This window comes from Lutra lutra, chromosome 2 (genome assembly GCF_902655055.1).
Source record: "Lutra lutra chromosome 2, mLutLut1.2, whole genome shotgun sequence".
Taxonomy (NCBI): Eukaryota; Metazoa; Chordata; class Mammalia; order Carnivora; family Mustelidae; genus Lutra; species Lutra lutra.
The window spans coordinates 57,536,259-57,559,929 of NC_062279.1; the positions used below are offsets into that span (position 1 = coordinate 57,536,259).

The window sequence follows — 23,671 nt, forward strand, 5'->3', positions numbered from 1 at the left end:
CCTGTGGCACTGATTACACATAAAAAACTTTCTTTCAGGGGGTACCTAATTCAGAAAAGTTAACAGCTGTGTCCGCAGCAAATCCCTATTCAGAGAATCTCTACCCAAAGTGACCCATATATGCAAAGCAGTATTTTCTTCATAAAACAAAAATTAGTGCCCAAACAGAACTACATTATTAAAAAAAAAACTATTTTTAACTTAGACGTTACCTTAGATGAGCATATTTATTACAATGCAGGCAGTAGTTTTACTAATCACCTTGCCCAATACTCAAATGAGGATGACCATACTCAGCACTTTAATAGCTCATTTTATTTTTATGGTATCTATATCTAATTAATCCAACTGATGAGGAACTATTATTTTATTTCAAAAAGACAGAAACCAAGAACTTCCTGAGGAATCATCTTTTTAGAAAGACTGGAAGAGTCACCTTTTTTTGTTGTTGTTGTTAAGATTTTATTTATTTATTTGACAGAGAGTGACTCAGCTAGAGAGGGAACACAAGCAGGGGGAGTGGGAGAGGGAGAAGCAGACTTCCTGCCAAGCAGGGAGCCTGATGTAGGCCTCATTCCCAGGACCCTGGGACCATGCACGACCTGAGCCCAAGGCAGACGCCTAACGACAGAGCCACCCAGGTGTCCTGAGTCGCCTTACTTACAACAGAAGCTTAAACTGAGAATAAGCTCTACCTAGCTTGATCAATGGAATTATATGCAGGGTCTAGAAGTCTATGAATGGTTTCAAAGGTCCTCCTATGACCTCACAAATATGGTCTCTTCAGTTTAAAATACTTTTACTCCTATTCTTCGACCGAAATTATTCTCTCCCTAGAGACTGAGCTCTCACACCTCCTGTCACTTCCTCCCTTTTCAAAATTAATCACTTCTATGTTCTTAGAGCACAGTCCGCATACTTCAATTAAGTCATTCTAAGACACCCAGAATACAATTAGTTCAGAGCTCAAAGGGCCTTGGAGATCATATGGTCCAATTCTCATCCTGTATACAAACGACAAATAGCAGAGCCAGACGCTAACTTGTGCCTTCTAACTCCAAAGCAGTCTTTTTCTGCTAAACTCCTATTAAATTAAGAACTCTCATCAAATCAAAGCCCTATGGAAAATGCATTATTAACTGTGTACCACTGAGGAAGAAAAATGCTGCCAAATAAGAAAGCATGTGAAATAGTTTTATCACTTAGGATGTTTACTCTATTAAAGAGCTTTTTAAGACTGCCTCACCCCCAGAGGAGCTCCTCCCAAGTCAAGACAAGAGAGGATATGTAACAGATTTGCTACTACAGAAAACAGAGGTCAGAGCCAAGCAATAGACACAGATTCTGCCCTGAAGCATGTTTGACCAGTGTAAAAATCCCTCGTCTCCCAAGCTCAGATTCAGCAGTTAGAGAACAAAGCCCTGGGCTCTGGGTCGGGGGGGGGGGGGGGGGGGGGGGGGGGGGGGGCGGATATCAAGGAGGGGGAGATAATCAAGTACTCACCATAGAAGCTGCCAGGCTCCATCCCCAAGGAGCAGGAAAGTGGCCAGAAGTAGTAGAAGCCAAACCCCAACCTTAGCAACCATAAAATGCCATCTATCCTACAATGCACCCAATTTCAGAGATGTTAAATGTTAATAATGTCCACCTTACAATCAATGGGCTATGGCATCTGTCTGCTCAATCACATCCAACAAACTACCCCTGGTCCTTCATTTTACTTTCTGAGCATGCATAGCATTCAGTTAATATAGAACCGCAATTCTGCCAGTTCAGGGGAACAAAGCTGCCCCCTCAACTCCAGCAACAATGCACATAGTTTAAAATGAAGAAGAAATAATTGAAAAATCCATTTCTTGACTATTCAACTGTAGATTATCAGTTTTGCAGGTCAGACACCAGGAGTATTATCTATAGCAAAATTAGTAATCCAGGAACATAGCACAGAGCTTTAGTACTCAGAGTGGACCCAAAGATCAGCAACAGGGGCCTCGCTGTCCTCCTGAGGACTCTCTTAGAAATGCAGGCCTACCCCAAACCTACCAAGTCAGAACCTGCAAAATCCCCAGGTGATTCCTATTTTGAGAGGGCCCGTAGAGGAAAAAGGCGGCTTTGGAGTCAATCAGAAAAGCCGGAGTTCAAATTCCAACTCCACTACTTACTTGTTGTGTGAAGGTAAGGAAGCAGCCTCTCTGCTAAATGGATACAGCACCATGTTGTATGCAGAAATGGAACTTGCTTATCAGCCAAACTTGACAATCTTAAAAACAACCTAATTCACTCTAAAAACAGAAAGCAACAACAAAAACTAAAATAGTCATGATCTGATGCCTAGATCATATCCAAAATTTTTATCCAATTTATAAAGTAAATCAAATCAAGAGGACCTACTTGTTCACTGGAAGACTTGGAATTGAAGATCTAATACCAAATGTGTTTTAGCCTAGATTTCACATCCACGGTTTTATCAAGTTTATTAAAGTCCATTAAGAGGCAAGTCCATTAAGAACAATTACTATGGGGGCGCCTGGGTGGCTCAGTCTGTTAAGCATCTGCCTTCGGCTCAGGTCATGATCCTTGGGTCCTGGGATCAAGCCCCACATCGGGCTCCCTAAACAGCGGGGAGCCTGCTTCTGCTTCCCCTTCTCCCTCTGCCTCCACTGATGAGTGCTCTCTCTCAAATAAATAAAATCTTAAAAAAAAAAAAAAACTACTACTATGGATTCCAGAAATAGAGTACACATACTACTTCTGCTCATCCTGGCACAACTCCAATGGGCTGAATGGCAGCAAGATTTTCAGGAATAGGGAACTGATGCAATAGTCATCAGAATAAAAGAAAAAATTTAAGGATTCATAGAAACACAACATCATGAGTTGCAGCAGCTTATTTCTGGTTAGCTCACAAATGACTGTGGTCAGTAAGTCTGCTTTCAGAATTTATAGCAGGGATTCTCAATTCTGAGTGATTTTGCCCACCATGAAACATTTAAAACAATGTCTTTGGACATTTGTGGTTGTCACAACTGGCGGGGGAAAGGGGTAAGCTACTCGTGTCTAGCGAGCAGAGGCCAGGGGTGTTGGTAAATCGTACAAAGCACCGGACAAGCCCCACAACAAAGACTCATCCGACCCTAATACCATTAGGGCTACTGCTGAAACACCCTGATTTAGAGTCAACGATCAGAAGACAGTACACCAAACTGCAAAGAATAAATGTAGTTTGTTATTTAAAAACAATCAACTTTTCTTCCTAACCAAAAAGATTTCTGCACTTATAAACACTGCACATACTAACTAAAATTAAGGAGGGGAAAAGAGTAAAAGCTTTCTTCTAACAGTTCTGCCTCCAAGCTACAGCGCTTAATGTCTGTAATCAGCAAACCAACCGTTATCCCTTCTGGCACCAAAATCATAAGGACAAAAAAACTTATTAAATATTTGTAATGCAGACCTGCAGATGAGCTTGGCCTCTAAGAGTCTGAGAAATGACAGATCATACATGAAAGAAATGAGTCATCCAGAGTAGTAAGTCGTGTTTACAAAATATTCTCATTTTTGTGACATTCTTTGTTTTGTTTTTCAAATTAAAAAACTCCTTCCCCAATTGGCTATTTTTTTCATGCCTTATGATTATACGTTAGTAACCTGTGAACATGAATACTGACCTTCACGTTACTGAGTGAATTACTGGTTACAACACTGACCAGAATGTATAGACTATGGTCCCTGGAATCCAATAAGTGTTCAACAAACATTTTATAAATGAATGAATGAACAATTGACTCGGAAATAAGACCTAATTTAGCCTGTCCATTCCATTTTCAGAATACGGAATAAAGACGATAAATTTATATATCAAAACTTTAACATTCTATATACTGAAACCTCCTTGTATTTAACCTAGTTTTCCACAGCAAAACAATCCATCAACCTACAACTATCAAGTCAGGAGCAATGCTCAGTAACATTCATTTTTCTTGCTTCACATACAGTGCTTCCTGGGGATGCTTCACTAGTTCTCCTGTTTACCATCATTCATAAAAGCCTTGACTTTCTCTCACTGCAACTCTGTCACAATGGAACAGTACAGCAATCATAGCCTGGAGCCCTACCATATGCAAATGTATGCAAGTGTATGTATGATCAAAAAACAATTTTAGTAACCTCAGGTAACATTCAAATTGGTTCTTGAGGAATTCGGGAATTTATGAATGATAAAGAGCTACTATTCTAATAGGATCCTTTCTTCTAGTATGCTAACTAGGCATTTGGCTTCTAAATCCAGACAGAATCAGCAAACCCACATGAAGTAGGAAAGTATCAATTTATATCATAAATACTTAATTAGTTATAATAAATGTGATGTCCAATTAATAGTTAGCAAATATCTCTTAATATGTAAGGGGTGGAAATATAAGTAGTTACTGCTGTTAACAAGGAACAACAGCACATGTCAACAATTATTGATAGTTGCTTAAATGTAGCAGGATAAATTTGGATTCAAATAGAATAAATACTTAAATATGGAATCTTTTATAAAAGCAGCTCATGACCGGCCAGAGGTAGGTCTTTGACGTTGGTAAGCTAGAAAAATAGGGCTTGAAGAGATTATGTGAATTAACACAAGTCATAAAGCAGACCAAGAACAGAGAGCACAAAAAGGTAAGACATACCTAAGAAGTAACAAAATTAGAAAACGTATGTGGAGGGGCTCCTGGGTAGCTCAGTTGGTTAGGTGGTCGCTCTTGATCTCAATGCAGGTGATAATCTCAAGGTCACGAGATGGGAGTCCTGTGTCAGGCTCCATGTTGAGCAGGGAGTCTGCTTGAGACTCACTCTCTCCCTCTCCCTATACCCCTCCCCTGGCTCACACGTACATATACATGCATGTGCGCTCACCCACTCTCAAATAAATAAATCTTGCAAAGAAACAGAAAAGAAAATGTAGGTGGAAAATATAAAGTGATCATGCAAATACATAATGCCAACTACTAAACTCAGCAATTTAAATACCCTTATAACATTATCCTTTCTCTCCTTTTCTTTTTTTTTTATAGAGAGGGAGAGAGAGACTCCTAAGGAAGCTGCATGCCCAGCGCAGAGGCCAGTGGTGCGGCTCCATCTCACAACCCTGAGATCATGACCTGAGCAGAAATCAAGAGTTGGGACACAAGCAATTGAGTCACTGGGGTGCCCCTTTTTCTCTTTAAGATCAAATTTTGTTCAGCCAAAGCTAGCAATTTTCAGCCTCAATACATACACATGTTTAATGCACTTCTGTAATGAATACATTTCTGAAAATGAACCTTATGTGTCAAGGCATCGTACAGACAGTTAAGTAAACATCATCTAACTTTTGTCCTCCATCCTTCCCTTTCCTCCAACTTAAAAAAGTAACCCATCACAGAGCTCAGGAATCAAGAAAATGAGGTCCAAAAGGAAGCACATGGTCACGTTTACCTACCTGTGAGGACTCACGTGAAACAGCTTGAGGGGATGGTGATCAACAGATAAAGGCCAAGGAGCATTAAGATACATTAGTTTTTCAAGGAATTCATTCAATAAACACCAAGTGGTGGGGACAAAAAGTTAGGAAGTGCACAGAAGGAAGAAAAAAGAATAAGAAGGTAACACACTGAACTGGTTTTCTATTTACAACTTACTTTAAATTGGGGTCAATTGCAGTATTAAAAAATTTTATGTTTTAGGTTATAAGTCTGTTTTAACTCACATAAGAGAAGTTACACATGCTCCCTATGAAACTGTAGGTAAAGAACTGTGGGCAGCATAGGTTGGAGGTCTGCTATCAAATCAGAGAATGCATAGCAAAACCACAACACAGTGGTCTTCACAACACAGTGCTGAACCAGCACCCAGAAAATGCTCAAAACTTTTTAGCACTTATTATTACACAAGATTAACACAATCTCTTCCTGTTTTATTTTGTGAACATTTTATACACACACACACACACACACACACACACACACACACACACACACACACACACATATACATACATACACATACTGTGCCTTTTCAAAAAATTCAAATTTGGTAAAAATATGCACTGACCATGGTTCAGAAGTCCTAAGTTCTAATTTCAATATTAATTAGCTGAGTGATCTAAATAAAATTCTCAGTCTTAGATTCCTTACTTTGAATTAATAAAAAGAGTACATATAGACTAAGAGGGGAAGATTCTACCTAAAGAACTGATTTGTAGAAATTAGGAAATCATTTATGCAACATGACTTTTCTGCAATTCCTTTATGTTATACATTTATGATTCTTGCTATCAATTTCTGATTTCTGGTAGCTTTGTCTTACACAATTCTCCTTCGCAGCCATGCAGCCCCCTCCTCAAACAGAAAAAAAAAGAAGAGCCACAGCTATATTTACCAAGTTAAGTAAAATGATGTCTACCCCCCCCCCAAAAAAAAACCAGATACACCAACACCTAATGAAGTCTACCAGACTTTGTATAATCTTGGACCTAGAAAAGCTGGGCAGGGTTCTTCCTATTGGTTGTGCTTCAAAATCACAATTTTAGGAAATTATCATCTGATATACTCAAGTAATATTTTTAAAAGGTGAGTGGGCACAGATAAAAATAAAGTGTATCAACTTTCTAAGGAGTAGCCCTTGGAATTACCTGTACTGTTGCCTGAGGTCTAGCCAGAAGCAAAGCCTTTAACAGCCTGACTGGCAGAGACCCAGGCCTGAATATTAATGACTCTTCTAGTCTTCCTTCTTCTTCCCTTAGTTGACTACTGGCATGATGACTGACAGGACAATAACCACCTTGGCATGACATCAGGTTCCCAAAACAGAATTCTCCTTTTCCAATTCTAATATCAAGGGCTGAGAAGGAGGGGGAAAGGCAGCGAAAAATACTCTCCTATCTCTATATATAGCTGCCATTTGGAACAATGAGCGCATTTTGGCCTTACCACTTCCACAGAGACCTTGAAGTCTACAAGGGAGGTGTTATATGCTTAAGTCACCCTCTCCACCACCACTGCCCTGGTCCAAGCTGCCCATACCCCTCACCTAGGCTCCTGCAATAATAAATAGCCTTTGAACTGTTTATTCTGCTCTTTTCTCCGTAGTCCAACACACATCATATTACTCCTCACTCAAAACCCTCCAATGGCATCCTAACATACCTAGAATAAAATCTCCAATCCCAGGCTGCCTGGGTGGCTCAGTGGGTTAAGCCTCTGCCTTCAGCTCAGGTCATGATCTCAGGGTCCTGGGATCGAGTCCCACATCAGGCTCTCTGCTAGGCAGGGAGCCTGCTTCCTCCTCTCTCTCTCTCTCTCTCTACTTGTGATCTCTCTCTGTCAAATAAATAAAATCTTTAAAAAAAAAAAAATCTCCAATCCCTACCATGACCTACATGGTCCTACATGTGCTGACTTCTACTCTCTCCAACCTGCTTTCAAATGCTCCCCTTGCTCACTCCACCTCAGATTAACACAGGGCAATCTTGCCATGTCTCGAACATGACAAGCTCCTCGCATTTGCTATTCTCTATATATTCCTCCAGAATTTACATAGCCCATTCCCTCACTTCACTCAGGCTTCTGCTCACATGTCACCTCTTCAAGGAGGCCTTCCCAGGCACATTATGTAAACTGACTGTACACTTCAATGGAGAAGAGAATTAAAAACTAAGAATTGGGGAACTGGCTGCCCACAAGACTGTCTGAGAAATGAGTAAGTATGCAGTGTGAAGATGAGTGGGGTTTTGAGCGAGCAAGACCACACCATTAATTACTGAAACATGTCCTCCTTCATAACAACCCAAGTTTTCAAACTCAAAAAGGACAGATTTTGATGTTCTTATTTCCACAGAAAGCTCCAAACAAGGCCACCCTATTTATTACTATTATCCAGAATACAAAGCAGAGTGAGGAAGATGTGTTAACTAATCAGAATGAAGTAATAACTCAAACCAAAATTTGGCGTGGGCTATGTATCAAAAGGATTACTTGGAGGTTTCTGTTTTCAGGATGGCTGAAGAAGCTCCTAACAGACCCAAACCTCCTGCAGATGGTAACTGTAAACTCTGGACAAAAATACCAAGAAAGCAATTACCTGAAGGTACTGGACAGTGAACAGAAGGTGGCAAATTCCAGAGAGGAGCTGAAATTTAGGAAGGAATTACCAACATGAGTAGAATCACCATTGCTTTTATCCTGACAGTAGGCCAGAGTCAGCAGCATATAGAACAGCTAAACTCATACACAACATCCAAGTCTTTTCTGGCCTGAAGAACAAGAGGGAAGAGTGGGAGTCAAAAACAGCCCTCAGAAAGAAAGGAGATTCCAGAAAAGAGAGAGCCAGGTAGAGGGAACTCCAAGTTCTATGTATAAACTACCCAGTCTCTGGCCCCCTCTAAGCCACATGTGCATGCCTGGTGCTATCTGTAAGCAGACCAACAAAAGATAAAAGGATCAAACTCACATTTGAGTTGCCGCTCAAGAGAAAGAACTTGCAGTCTAGTTCAACTGAAGAAATTGCTTGCAAAAACTAAAACATCAATACTTTTCAGAGAAATAAAACAAAACCCACAGTCTTCACAGTATAATATTCACACTGTACAAAACTATGTGATATACCAAGAACCAGAAAAACATGACTCTCAAGAAAAAAGCATTTCAGCTAAATCCACCAAGTGACCTATATGTTGGAATCGGGAGACAAAGATGTTGAAGTAGTTATTATAATTATGTTCAATGAAGTAAAAAGCATACTCAGAATGGAAAAAAGAGGAGATCTCAGCAGAGAAACCCAAACTATTATTTTAAAAACATGGATAGCCTGGAATTGAAAAATATAATATTTGCAATTTAAAATTGGACGAGCTTAATTGTAGAGATGACGCAAAAGTCTGTGAACTTATCAATCAAGAGAAATGATCAAAACTGCAGAATAGGAAAAAAAAATTTAACAAAAATGAACAGACACTGAGAACTGTGGGATACAATCAAAATGTCTAATATACATATAATGGAGCCCCCAAAGGTGAGGAAAGAATGGAACAGAAAAAAACATCAGAATAAATAATGAAGTAAAAATTTCCCAGTATATGCTGAAAAAAAAAAATTTGACAGATTTAAGCAGCTTAGTGAATCCCAGTCAGAACACAAATCAAAGAAAACCATGCCAAGACATATCATACTCAAACTACTGAAAAAAAAAATGTAAAAAAAAAAGTCTTGAAAGCACCCAGAGAAAAGAGTATATTCCATATGGGGAAACAAAAATTTGGAAACCACTGACATACCATCAGAAACAAGGGAGACCTGAAAACAGTGAAACAGCCTTAAGATGCAATGAAAGTGGTCGTACCCGACCCAGTAAGGAGTTTTTGGAAGGACCAGCTTTCAAATCCCTTGGCATACTACTTCTCTCTATTTGACTTCCATTAGATAGTCTTTGTTGTTATGCTCCCAGAGCTAAGGAACCTGATTCAACTGTTTACAAAATAGGCAAGAGACAAAGCGGTCACCTACCATCACCACATCTGTTCAGCAGCCCCACACCATTCTGACAGCTACTTCAACTAATGGCACTTCTCCCATCTCTCTGGGTGGAGTCCAATCAGCTTGCCCAGGCCCTATCCTATTTGAACTGATGAGAATTAAAGCAACTGGGGCAAGAGTATCCAAGGATGGTAGCAGTAAAGGTCACATATACTCTAAGCCATATCTAATTCAGTTTCCCTTGTTATCTAAATAATACACAAGAATGAGGAATTTTAATATACAAATACCAGCAGGCACCCCTAAGACAATCCCTCTCTACCAAAAACCTAGGGCTCAATAGATTTCATAGCCCACAGATATTTAGCATTTATGCCTAATGCTTAGATAAGAACCTGAGCACAAGAGAAGCACAAATTGTCCATCGTTTTCCGAAATGGTATGTGGGGTTCCTGGGTTGATTAAAAAATGATTTCAAATCATTTTCTCTGAAGGACTGGAATCTGAGAGATTGCCTGGGAATCACCCTACTGCTAACTTTATAAGTACCTGTTAATTATAACATAATGGATAAGGTACATCTGCATCCCAGATAGCAAAACTCCACAACATCTCATTATAGTGCCATTTCTCCACAACATCTCATTATAGTGCCATTTCTCCAGAGGGGAGAGAGCTGCCAGTCCCTCCTAGTCTCGATACCTGGTAATGTTGGCTCCATGCCCAAGAGGCCAGCAATTCAACCACTGCCACCACCCCCCCGCAAAAAACCTGCCTCTCTTAAATAGAAAATGGGAGTCAAAATATTTAGAGAATACAGTGTTTTCTCCAGCTTGAAACTGTTTCCTCTTTTTCAGAAGAACTAAAAAACACCGGTACCGCTAATATGAGTAAGCCATTCAGAATGGCCTCCTATTTAGAAAATTTCTGGCATTTTCCAACTAGGCATTGTATTATTGCAATGAGCTACCGAGTAATCAAAGAGGACTACTTATTTCCCACCAGAGTTAAAAGAAAGGATTAGTTCTGGTAAGTTCTCTAACAAATTTCAGTCACTGTTAACAAGGTGGTGTCGGCTTCTCTACATCCATACCAAATTCAAAGAAAACTCAGGAAAAATGGCAAACAAAAGCTGCTTTATTATTGTGTTTGAGCAGCATCCACCTTTCAAGGAACAAATGCTTTCTTTTTTCAAATTTCAGTGACACTTAAAAAGTTGTAACGGAGAAAGAAAAAAGTGAAATTTATTCAGAAAGAAATCTATAAAGAAATTTTCCCATTCACAACACTTTTCTTAATATACAAGATAAATTCTGGGATCAAAAGTTTTTAGAACCCCACATAGTTTGAAGAGCCTCAGATTATAAATTCAATTAAAATTTTAAAAAAGACTAGCAGTGGTAGAAAATTTAAAACAAAGATTTGTACAGGAGAAGGTAAATGGTAACAGCTACAACACAAAGGGAAATTATGCAGAGGACAGACAAGGCCTTTACCAGTGAAGTGAATTAAAGTTGTCCATAACACAGGCAGCATATTCATACTGCCTTCCATCTTCTTGGACATAAAGGGATAAGTAGGAGTCAAACAGTTACTGGGTACCTTTCTAGATTCCTTACTTGTATTATTTTATTTTCCTCTCTAAGCCTTAAGTCAAATAAGTTAACTCATCAAAGATCACAAAACTGACTACTTAATCCCAGGTCTCTATTACTCCAAAACTCATACTGCCCTATTATACCATGCTGCTGCTCAGGAAATATTTCACATGAATCAGTTTCTTGCTGATACAATTTTAAAAACCAGTCTAGCACAAATATTCCCCTTCTAAACGGATTCTTCCTAAAAACTACACTAATTTTCTTTAGCAACCTTCTAGTATTGCAGGGCCCATGGGAACTTTTGCTGTCCTTGCTACCTTTTTCTGAAAAGTGCCACAGGATAAATAGGGGCAGTTTGTTTGCTTATGACTTGCTCTAAGACCTCACATTTAAGATAAATAGGTAATCTTCTAGATTGCTAAATTTATGCCAAAAGGTAGATAAACAACAAAGTCCTCAGAACTAAAGCCCTAACCTGCTATTATCTTTCCTGTAAAATATGGCATCCAAATCATGACAGATAAAGAATAGAAAGAACCTGTGAGAGACCAGGACCTCCAACTCCCAAATATTTCAAACCCCAACTCCAATCTTCCAAAAAACCTCTACAATATTCTGATAAATAGTCTTCTTGCTAAGTCTGGAAGGTGATTAAAGCTGCAGCTTCTGGAATCGGACAACATTGAAGCTCAGTTTGTCCATTACTTGTCATGATTATGACCTTGGGCAAAAGAGTTAACCTCTTGAAGCCTCAGCTTCCATAGATATAAAGAGAAGAAACCATAATAACAATGTAAGTTTGTAAATCCTAAACTACACTGCCTGGGTCACGCGCACTTCCTAAGCATTAGCTGTGTCATCATCATCTGCATGAACATCTTTGTTATGACATGGAAGACATCAACAGGTCAACCGAAGGGCTTTTGTAAATCTTCATGGGGCCAATATTGATTTCAGTTTTGGAGAGTCTTAGGAGATTTAGGAAGTGAGTAGCAGAGATGGAACTGGCAAGGCCTGAAAGGACTGAAAAAGAAGCAAGCACAAATTCCACAGGGAAAGGAAATCTGTATAGTTTAAAAAAAAATTGTATCTACAAAGACTTACATTATATATATTTGGAAAAGGGATTATAAGTGAAACACTATCTCATGCAGTAAAACAAACTGTGCATTTTTTTATTACCATGATAGGGACGCCAATGTCAGGCCACAGAAGGTCCTCTGACGGTAGCTTGGGCGAATTCCATACCACCACTACCTTGTTCAGGTAAGGGAGGCCATTCAGTCTCTCTAGAGAGTTCATAAGCACTTCCTCCCGCTCATAGGTCAACATCACCACTGTGAACTGCTCTCGTGGAACATTGCCTCCAAGTGCTGCCTGAAACTCCTTGCCAGAACCCCCAGCTCCACCACCAATAGGCCGAAATCCAGTCCCTGAGCCCAAGAATTTGGCTTCTGAGGGCAACACGGGGTCAAAGGGTGTGTGGGGGAACAGATGGAAAGGCCCTGGAGCAGAGTTCCAGCTGCGGTAAAAATCAGTGACAGTCAATGTAAAGTTTCGGAGGTATTTGGGTGAGGCATAAGGCGGCTCCGTCTCCACTGGCCCCAGGTCCAGGTCCCCATTGTCGGCCATGTTAGGGTCAGTTCCAGCCGCCTTGCCTGACCGATGGGGGATCTCAGCGGCTGCCTCTTCCCGGATGGGAGCAGCTGGGATCTGTATGCGAGTCCTAATCATAGCCAGCACGGTATTAAAAATACTGTCAGCGGTTGAGAAGTAAGTCTCCCAGAGAAAGCGGCCTTGCCGCCGCATAGCCAGCAGATCACTATCCGAGAGGCTTCGTAACAGAAAATGAACCTCAGTAACGCGTGGCTTGGGTACCACCAGGGCGGCCTCATTCCACTGCAGCATGTCCTGGTAAGGAAGCTGTACCTGCTCCCCCAGCACAACTGGGACAGCACCGACTTCCAGGGCTTCAAAGAGCCGTGTTGCACACCCAGACGAAATAACCAAGTGAGGGTCCCCAGGAGTGATAATGAGGGCGAAGGTAGAAAGCTTCAGCAATTCCAAGCGGTCCTCACGCTCACCACACAGTGCCCACTCAGTAGGCAGACTGGGCTTCGGCTGGTTTTTGCAAGTAAATTCTACCAGGACCTGATCTAGCCTGCTGTCCTGTACAGCCTTTAAGGTGGCAATGATTCGATCATCATAGTCAGCTGGGGGGTCACCTTCCATTTCTTCTTCAAAGGAGCGGGCCTCCTGAAGGCTGGATCTCAGTGATTCAATCTTCTCACCCTGGAAGGTGAAAAGATATTTCCGTTTAACTGGCACCTGTGGTGGGATTTCCATGAAGTTGGGCTCCGACATGGCATGGACTAGTGGCGACACTACCAAATCAAAGCCAGGTCTGTATTGGGAAGCATAGAAAGTAGACTGAGCCAGCATGGCACGGCCTGTACTAACATTATATAGTAAGTTCTGTGTATCCGACTTCCGCGACAGATTGATGATGACATGGTTGTGTCCATCTGTCCGCCAATGTGGTAGGGAATAGAGCTGCTTCTCAAGTTCAGCAGGCCGAAGCACTACTGGCTCCTGTATTTCTCCCACTAATATCACATAAAGGCAGGCAATGTCTGCATTTTCTGTAACATATACATTGGCTCGTGCTGTAGCTTGAAAAGCCTGCTTGACTAAGGGATCCAGGTAGCTGCCAAAGGCAAACTGGTCACTGTCATATACATAGACTGGAAAACCGGAGGTGAGAGGACAACGAGAATAATCAAAACAATTGTGAAGCCGGCATCCCCGTATGACCTTTGGGGGAGGAAGACCAGCATCGTCCTTCTCTGGAAGCAGCCGGATAGGCAGAGAAAGTTTGGGCTGATTCTGAGCCATCAGCTCTTTGTAAGAGTGCTCAGTCTGGCTAATGACATTCTTGAGCTGAAGCAGGTCCTGCTTGGCATTCTCAATACTCTTCTTACAGGCTTCAATCTTCAGATTCAGCTTGGCAATTTCACTGTTCAGCTCTTGCCGCTTGGCTTCCAGCTGCAAGAGCTCCTCACTCACAGACTCACGAATCCGGCAAAGATCCAGCACATGCTTTACCTCGCAGAGTTCGTTACCAGCCCTTGGGCCAAAAATCCGCTTGCCGGCCTCATCAGCCTCATCCAGAGTGGTGAGATAATAGTGAGCAATGAGGGGGAAGAAAACCAGAATAATGAAGAGCGTAAAACTGAGCCATGTGAGTCGGATCCGGTTGGACCACCGTAACATACAGGTTTGACCTCCATTCCCCACTCCCCCATTCCGCAACATGGTATAGCCCGTCATGAGTTCCTGTGTGGCTTTTGCCCCCTCTAGTCACGTTGGATCACTCGCCATAACCATGAGTTTCTAGTAAACAAACTCAATCTCTTTTCACTCACACCTTTCTGTTAAGAGTTAGTGTGCTCCCTGTACAAGGCACGGAATAAAATGGAAATTTCATTTTCCTCAGCTGTAATTGAAATAGTCTCTGACCTTATTCCAGCAGATTTTAAGTTCTGATTGCTGACCAGTGGACATGTCCTTACTCTTTATCGAATGGTAAAAGGTACCACATTGTTGATGAGATGAAAAGGAGAAGGTCCCTGATGATGAAACCCAGGAAAAATAACCTGGAATCAGACAGGCTTTTTCAACTGCCATAGCTCTTGTTCCTCGATTTTGCTGACCAACAAATACACATAGTTACTATTCACAGTTATAAAGTAGCTGGTTAGAACAGAAAGAAATGCCAGCCTCTTATCGATGTCATTGCCAACAATCAGGCCTGCAAAAGAAAGAGAACCATGTCAGTCTTGAAAAGATTATGTCCAACAACCCCACCTTCCCTCATGTTTCTAGAAAATGCTTCTATCTTAAAAGATAAAGGAACAGCTGGAACATTGGGCATGTGTCTCATAGGACATTTTAAGTTCAGTTTAGGTTGCCTTCGGTATGGATATTTTCTTTGTGGTTAATAAGAAATGGGTAAGGAGAAGTGTCCAAAAACAGCCTCAGATTTTATACACACAGATATACATACCCCTTCCTCCTATTTAACTGGATATAGCGCAGAATTAGAGCTCTATAAAATGAAGATCAACCACATTCAACAGAGTGCAAAGATGTCTGCAACAATTTTTATTCAAGACTGAAGCAGCATCTTTAGATGGAGAAACACCACCCTATCCAGCCTTGAAAGCCAGTTCTACTCCTAAGATGAGTCTCTTTTTGAATTACTTAGAAAAAAAAAAAGACTCTGAGAAGCTCAGTGTTTTATATTCAGAGTTGAAACGAGTTGAAGAGAATTCTTTTGATCTTTACCCAGTAGTAGGTGCATTAATCCAGAGACAAAATGTATTTCCCAGGTTCCTTCTCATTTATCTTCTGCTAGGAGACATCATGTGCTCCTTCTTAAAATATAAATAGTAACTTGGTCTTTTAGAAAGACTACTATACTTAGAAATGAGGGTCGTTATTTCTTCTCCTTTGGAGACAGATTTGCTATCAAACTTTATACCTCAGTTTCCTAATCTCCCAAAATGGAGAGAAGTGTACTGAGACAGAAACAATATATTGTGTTGCTATCACAAGAAAGGACAGAGGATGTTAGGATATTTTCAGCTAATAAATCTTGAAACAACCTTCCCACTCCTGTTCATTTACCAACTTTACAGCTACAAAAGCTTTTCACTTCTTTCATCTCAAACTTAACCTATGTAGAACTGAACTCCTAATATTCTGTGCCAAAGAAAAATCCCAATGTCTTCCATTCATTTCCTCCAAAAAGTATTTATCATACTTTTGACATGTCTGAGACATGTTCAGTATAGCTGGGAGAAGGTAGAATGCAAAATAATCTTTGAGGGAACCTCCTTTATTTATTTATTTATTTATTTATTTATTTATTTATTTATTTATTTATTTATTTATTAAGATTTTATTTATTTATTTGACAGACAGAGATCACAAGTAGGCAGAGAGGCAGGCAGAGAGAGAGAGAGAGGGAAGCAGGCTCTCCGCTGAGCAGAGGGCCTGATGCGGGGCTCGATCTCAGGACCCTGAGATCATGACCTGAGCCAAAGGCAGAGGCTTTAACCCACTGAGCCACCCAGGCGCCCCGAGGGAACCTCCTTTAACCTGAAATACAAGATGTAAACGAACAGCAAGGGTATTACTACAAGGTAGGATAATGTACATAACCCACCAACAGGTCTCATTTCACAATCCTCTCTCTAGCTTCCATGTTTGGTACAAAATTATTAAAGTCTGGATACAGTTTTCTCTCCTTTAAATAAAAAAAGTTGCCAATATTAATAAAAGGCTTGCATAAGTAGAACAAGAGATACAGACAACAGAAAACCAAACTATTGATCACAAAAAATTTGTGATTAAATTTGGTGGATCAAACCCTGGATAATTAACAACTAAGCAAATATCCCAGAGAATGTTAAATCAGTATTTCTAAAGCACTATCTTTCTAATTCAAATGTTAAAAAATCTGTTCCCAAAAGAATACTTTCTGCACCTTAAAATCGGATTGTAACAAAGAAAGTAGAAGTGGAGGAAATAAAGGAATGCATAATCAAGAAAATTCAGTTGATTCATTCCCTCCTTACCATTTGTTTCTGGATCCTTTCTTTTTCTAACTCATGCAGCATTTTACTTCAGTATACAGTTTCTTGAAATAGTGAACTCCAGGTCCCAGGGCTTGCTCTCCTGACAGAAAATAGAAAAGTGACATGCCATTAGAAAAACACTCAATACTGGGCAGCCTGGGTGGCTCAGACAGTTAAGCTTATGCCTTTGGCACAAGTCATGATCCCAGGGTCCTGTGATTAAGCCCCGTGTTGGGCTTTCTGCTCAGCCGAGAGCCTCCTTCTCCCTCTCCCTTTGGTGGCCGCTCTGCCTAGTTGTGCCTTCTCTGTCAAATAAGTAAATAAAATCAAAGAACGAAAGAAAGAAAGAAAAATACTCATAAACTAAAGGTGCTATTACACAGTGTATTTACTAAAGGGGGAAGATGCTGTGGGAGTAGAAAAACCCTAGGCTTGCCTCATGGTCCCATGAACACAACTAGATAACTACCAATTCATCCCAATACCCCAGAAATCAGAAATTGACCTGAAGACTGGCAGAACAAACTCCACAACTAAAAGTAGAGAAGAACCCATACAAAGAAGGTATGAAGTGCAGAGACACGGTTTGGGAGAGAAGTGGATCCTGGCCCCTGCAGTGAGCAGTGAGCCACTGTGGCAAAGGAGGGTAAGAGACAGACTGGCACCCACATGTGGAACACAAATTCCCATAGCAATGGCTTGGAAACCAAGAGAGGTCAAATTTCCTAAGTTCTTGCTAACAGTGGAGCTTAAAGCCTGGAGTTCTAAAAGTCTGCAGGCTTGGCTCAAGGAGAGCCTAGTGGGCACTGGGACTGTTCTTGGAGAGAAGGCAGGGTGAAGAGCCCGTGGAAACAACAATCTGAAGAGCACCTGGGGCACACAGTGGGGAGATTATGTGCTCATCTAAATGGCAGTGTTTGCAGAGAGACCTCTCCATGAATGAAGGAACTGGCCTGCACCACCACCCCCGGCCCCTGCCCACTCAGCATGAGCACCAGGTCACCTGCGGAACCAGCGCACCCCTCACTGCTTGACTCGCTTATAGCAAGCCCCACTGCACCCACTGAGCTAGTAGACTGGCGCTCCCTTCAGGCTTGCCTCAATCCCAGCACAGTGGGCTCCCTGCCCCTAAAGACTGGCACAACCTCCTGCCCACACCACATCCCCCAACCCAGGAGTTTTGTAGGGCCGCAGTTCAGGCAACAGTGGCAACAGGTCTTATTTCACAAGCAGATGAGAGCACATTTAGTAAAAACTCATCACATTCAGGCCAGGGACCAAACATTGCTCACAACAGGCAAAGACAGCCTCTGCAAATGACTGGCCTAAAGGATAAAGTAACCAGAACACAACAGGAGAGAGCAGGCAGCACACAATGGAGACAGTCCCTGAAGTGCCAGACCCTGGGGAACAGGGGACACTGCACTGTAGGGCAGTACTAGACCAATTTCTTCATAAGGCCATTACTGTCAAGAACAGAAGACTTAAAACTATCTTCCTAACACAGAGAAATAGGCACAGGAATCTAGAAAAAATAAGATGACAGAGGTATGTGTCCTAGAGGAAAGAACAGGACAAGGCCATAGCCAGATATGAGATATAAGTGAAACAGATATAAGTAAGATGCCTGATAGAGAATTTAAAGTAATGATCATAAAAATAGTCACTGAACTTGAGAAGAGTGGAAAGCATCACCAGGAGGATTAACACAGAGATAAGGAATACCATAGTAGAGGTAAGGGGCTCAATAAAAGAAACAAGAAACACCCTTGATGGAATGAACAGCAGGCTGTAAGAAGCAAAGGAACAAATGAATGACACAGAAGGCAGAATAATGGAAAGTAATCAAGCTGAACAAAAGAGAGAAAAAATAACTATGAAAATGCAAACAGATTTAGGGAACTTAGTGACTCCATCAAACAAAATCACACTTGTATCACAGGGGTCCCAAAAGAAGAGACAGAAAAGGGGACAAAAAATTTATTTGAATAAATAAGAGCTGAAAACTTTCCTCATCTGGAGAAGCAAAGATATCCAGATCCACTAAGTACAGAGAACCCCCAACAAAGTCAAGAGAATCCACACCAAGAGATACTATAATTAAAATGGCAAAATGCAGTGATAAAGAAAAAAATTTTAAAGCAGCAAGACAAAAGAAAACAGAAACAGAAGGGAAACCCCATAAAGCTGTCATTGGATTTTTCAGAACTTTGAAAGCCAGATGGAGTGGCATGATATATTCTAAGTACTAAATGGGAAAAACCTCCAGCCAAGAATACTCTATCCAGCCATGAATCCTCTAAACAGCAAGGCTATCATCCAGAATACAAGGGGAGATAAAGAGCTTCTCAGAGAAACAAAAAGTAAATGAGTTCATGACCACTAAACCAGCCCTGCTAGAAATATTAAAGAGGATTCCTTGAGAAGAAAGGAAAGACCAAAAATGACAGTATGATTGTAAGAAACATAAAAGCGGTACAAAAATGAGTATTTCTGTAAAAATTCAGTTAAGGAACTCACAAAATAAAAGGATTCAGAGTATACACCATATACCTAAAATGTGGGGAGGAGAGGAGTAAAGAATGGTTCCAATTTAAATGATCAACTTAATACAGACTGACATATGCAAAAGATGTTATCGATAAACCTAATGGTAAGGATGCCGGGGTGGCTCAGTTGGTTAAGTGTCTGCCTTCAGCTCAGGTCATGATCCCAGTGTCCTGAGATCAAGTCCCACATTGGGCTCCCTGCTCAGCAGAGAGCCTGCTTCTCCCTCTGCCTGCCGCTCCCCCTGCTTGTGCTCTATCAATAAATAAAAATCTTTTTTTAAGTATAAATAAATAAACCTAATGGTAACCACAAATCAAAAACTACTAACAGATATGCAAAGAATAGAGAAAGGAATCTAAATATAACACTAAGGTAAACTAGTGAGCCATGAAAGAGAAAGAAAAAGCTCAGAGAAAAACTTCAGAAACAATCACAAAACAAGGACTAAAACAGTAATAAATGCACATCTGTCAATAATTACTTTAAAAAAAAAAGATTTATTTTAGAGAGAGGGGGAGAGAGTGCGCAAGTGTAGACACAAGGGTGCTGGGGTAGGGGCAGAGGGGGATGAGAAAAATCCTTAAGCCAGCTCCTCACTGTGCACTGAGCCCAACATGGGGTTGACATCATGACCTGAGCGGGAAATCAAGAGTTGGACACGTAGCCAACTGAGCCCCCAGGTGTCCCTATCAATAATTACTTTGACTGTAAGTTAACTAACTGCTCCAATCAAAAGACATACAGTGACAGAGTGAGTAAAAAAATAAGACCCACCTATATGCTGCTTACAGGAGACTCATTTAAGACCTAAAAACACCCGCAGACTGAAAGTGAAGGAATGGAGAAGCATTTATCATGGAAATGATATCAAAAGAAAGCTGGAGTAGCAATACCCACATCAGACAAAACAGATTTTAAAACAAAGACTATAATAACAGACAAAAAAGGGCACTATACCACAGTTGCCAAACTGTGGAAAGAACCAAGACGTCCTTCAACGGACAAATGGATAAGGAAGATGTGGTCCATATACACTATGGAGTATTATGCCTCCATCAGAAAGGATGAATACCCAACTTTTGTAGCAACATGGACAGGACTGGAAGAGATTATGCTGAGTGAAATAAGTCAAGCAGAGAGAGTCAATTATCATATGGTTTCATTTATTTGTGGAGCATAACAAATAACAAGGAGGACATGGGGAGATGGAGAGGAGAAGGAAGTTGAGGAAACTGGAAGGGGAGATGAACCATGAGAGACTATGGACTATGAAAAACAATCTGAGGGCTTTGAAGGGGCGGGGGGTGGGAGGTCGGGGGAGCCAGGTGGTGGGTATTATAGAGGGCACGTATTGCATAGAGAGCACTGGGTGTGGAGCATAAACAATGAATTCTGTTACACTGAAAAGAAATTAAAAAAAAAAAAGTTACTTTCATCCCAAAAGGGGGGGCACTATATAATAATAAAGGGGACAATGCAAGAAGATACAACAATTGTAAATATTTATCTACCCAATATGAGAGTACCCAAATGTATAAACAGTTAATAACAAACAAAAAACTTAATCAATACTAATGTAATAATAGCAGGGAAATTTACTTACTTGCTTATTTATTTACTTATTTATTTTTCGGCAAGCTCTACACCCAACATGGGGCTTGAACACACAACACTGAGATCAAGAGTCACATGTTCTACCAACTGAGCCAGCCAGTGCCCCAATAATAGTAGAGGACTTTAACACCTCACTTACATCAACTGACAGATCATCCAATCAGAAAATCAACAAGGAAAAATGGCTTTGAATGACACCAGATCAAGGGGATTTAACAGATATATTTAGAACATTACACCCTAAAACATAGAATACACATTCTTTTCAAGTGTACATGGAACATTCTCCAGAAGAGACCATATATGAGGCCAAAAAACAAGTCTCAACAAACTGAAAAGGACTGAAATCATACCATGCATCTTTTCTGACCACAACACTACACAACTAGAAATCAACCACAACAAAAATATGGAAAGACCACAAATACATGGAGGTTAAATAACATGTTACTAAACAATGAAAGGGTCAACCAAGAACACAAAGGAGAAATCAAAAAGTACAAGGGAACAAATGAAAATGAAAAAACATGGGGTCCAAAACCTTTGGAATGCAGCAAAAGCAAAAAGGCAGGCAGTTTACAACAATACAGACCTACCTCATGAAGAAAAATCTCAAATGAACAACCTAAACTTACATCTAAAGGAGCTAGAAAAAGAATAAACAAAACCCAAACCCAGCAGATGGAAGGAAATAATTAAGATCAGAGTAGAAATAAATGATACAGAAACAAACAACCCCCCCCCCCAGTAGAATAGATACATAAACCAGCAACTGGTTCTTTGAAAGGATCAACAAAATTCATAAACCTCTACCCAGACTCTTCAAAAAACAAAGAGGGGGTTGCCTGTATAGCTCATCTGGTTAAGCATCTGGTTCTTGATTTCAACTCAGATCATGATCTCAGTGTTGTGAGCTCAAGCCCCGCATCAGGCTCTGTGCTCAATGTAGAATCTGCTCCAAAATTCTCTCTCTCCCTCTCCCTTTGCCCCTCCCCTTACTCTCTCTCTAAAATAAATTACTAAAAAGAAAAAGAAAAAAAAAAAAGAAAGAAATGATTCAAATAAAATTACAAATGAAAGAGGAGAAAAAAACCAACATCAAAGAAATGCAAACAATTTTAAAAGAATATTATGAAATACTACTACCAACGAATTGGACAGTCTAGAGGAAATGGATATATTCCTAGAATATATAGCCTACCAAAACTCAATAGGAAGAAACAGAAAATTTGAATAGATCAATTACCAGCAAGGAGATTGAATCAGTTATCAAAAATAAATAAATTAACTCCCAAAGAATGAAAGTCCATGACCAGACAGCTTCACAGGCAAATTCTACCAAACATTTAAAGAAGAGTTAAGTGTTGCCTGGGTGGCTCAATGGGTTAAAGCCTCTGCCTTCAGCTCAGGTCATGGTCCCAGGGTCCTGGGATCGAGCCCCACATTGGGCTCTGTGCTTGGCAGGGAGCCTGCTTCCTCCTCTCACTCTGCCTGCCTCTCTGCCTACTTGTGATCTTTGTCTGTCAAATAAATAAATAAAATCTTTAAAAAAAAAAAAAAGAAGAAGAAGATTTAATACTGATTCTTCTCAAACTATTCCAAAAAGTAGAAGAGGAAAGAAAACCTCCAAATTCATTGTATGAGGCCAGCATTACCCTGATACCAAAACCAGATAAAGATAGCAAAAAAAAAAAAAAAAAAAAAAAAAAAGGAGGGAGAGAGAGGGAAAGAGAGAGAGAGAACTACAGGCCATATCTTTGATGAACATCAATGCAAAAATCCTCACAAAATATTAATAAACAGAATCCAACAATACATTAAAAAAATCATTCACCACAATCAAGTAGGATTTAATCCTGGTATGCAATGGTGGTTCAATATCCACAAATCAATCAATATCATACATCACAACAATAAGAGAAAACACAAAAACCACATGATCAACTCAAAAGACGCAGAAAAAAATCTGACAAAGTACAGCATCTATTTATGATAAAAGTCCTCAACAAAGTAGGTTTAGAGGGAACATACCTCACATAATAAAGGCATATATGAAAAACTCACAGTGCACATCATAGTCAATGGCAAAAAACCAAGAGCTTTTCCTCTAAGGTCAGGAATAAGACAAGGATGTCCACTCTTATCAACAGAGTACTGGAAGTTCTAGCCTCAGCAATCAGACAAAAAACAAAAGGTACCCAAATTGGTAAGGAAGAAGTAGAACTTTCACTATTTGCAGATGACATGTTATTCTACACAGAAAACCTATAGACTATACCAAAAAACTACAAGAACAGATAAATGAATTCAGTAAAGTTGCAAGATACAAAACAAATGTAGAGAAATCTGTTGCATTTCTATACACCAATAATGAAGCAGCAGAAAGACAAATTAAGAAACAATTTCATTTATCACTGCATCAAAAATAATAAGATACCTAGGAATAAAGCTAATCAAAGAGGTGAAAGACCTGTACTCTGAAAACTATAAAACACTGATGAAAGAAATGTAAATGACATAAAGCAATGGAAAGATATTCCATGGTCATGGAATGGAAGAACAAATATTATTAAAATGTTTATGCTACCCTAACACAATCTACACATTTAATGCAATCTCTACCAAAATACCAACAGTATTTTTCACGAACTAGACCAAAAAATAAAATCCTAAAATTTATGTGGAACCATAAAAGACCCTGAATTGCCAAAGCAATTTTGAGGGAAAAAAAAAAAAAAAGAAACAAAGCTGGAAGTATCACAATTTC

The 23,671-nt window shown here is 40.2% G+C and overlaps 1 protein-coding gene across 1 annotated transcript in view; it reads right to left on the bottom strand.

Moving 5' to 3' along the window:
• Nucleotides 1–23,671, bottom strand: part of EXTL3 (exostosin like glycosyltransferase 3) — a 90,358-nt gene that overhangs the window by 21,820 nt on the left and 44,867 nt on the right. The window contains exons 2-3 of the mRNA XM_047717490.1: nucleotides 16,741–16,840; nucleotides 12,281–14,909 (exon numbers count right to left, since the gene is read on the bottom strand). Of these exons, the coding sequence (XP_047573446.1) occupies nucleotides 12,281–14,428 (2,148 nt within the window). The 5' untranslated portion in view covers nucleotides 14,429–14,909; nucleotides 16,741–16,840. The remainder of the gene's footprint in view (nucleotides 1–12,280; nucleotides 14,910–16,740; nucleotides 16,841–23,671) is intronic.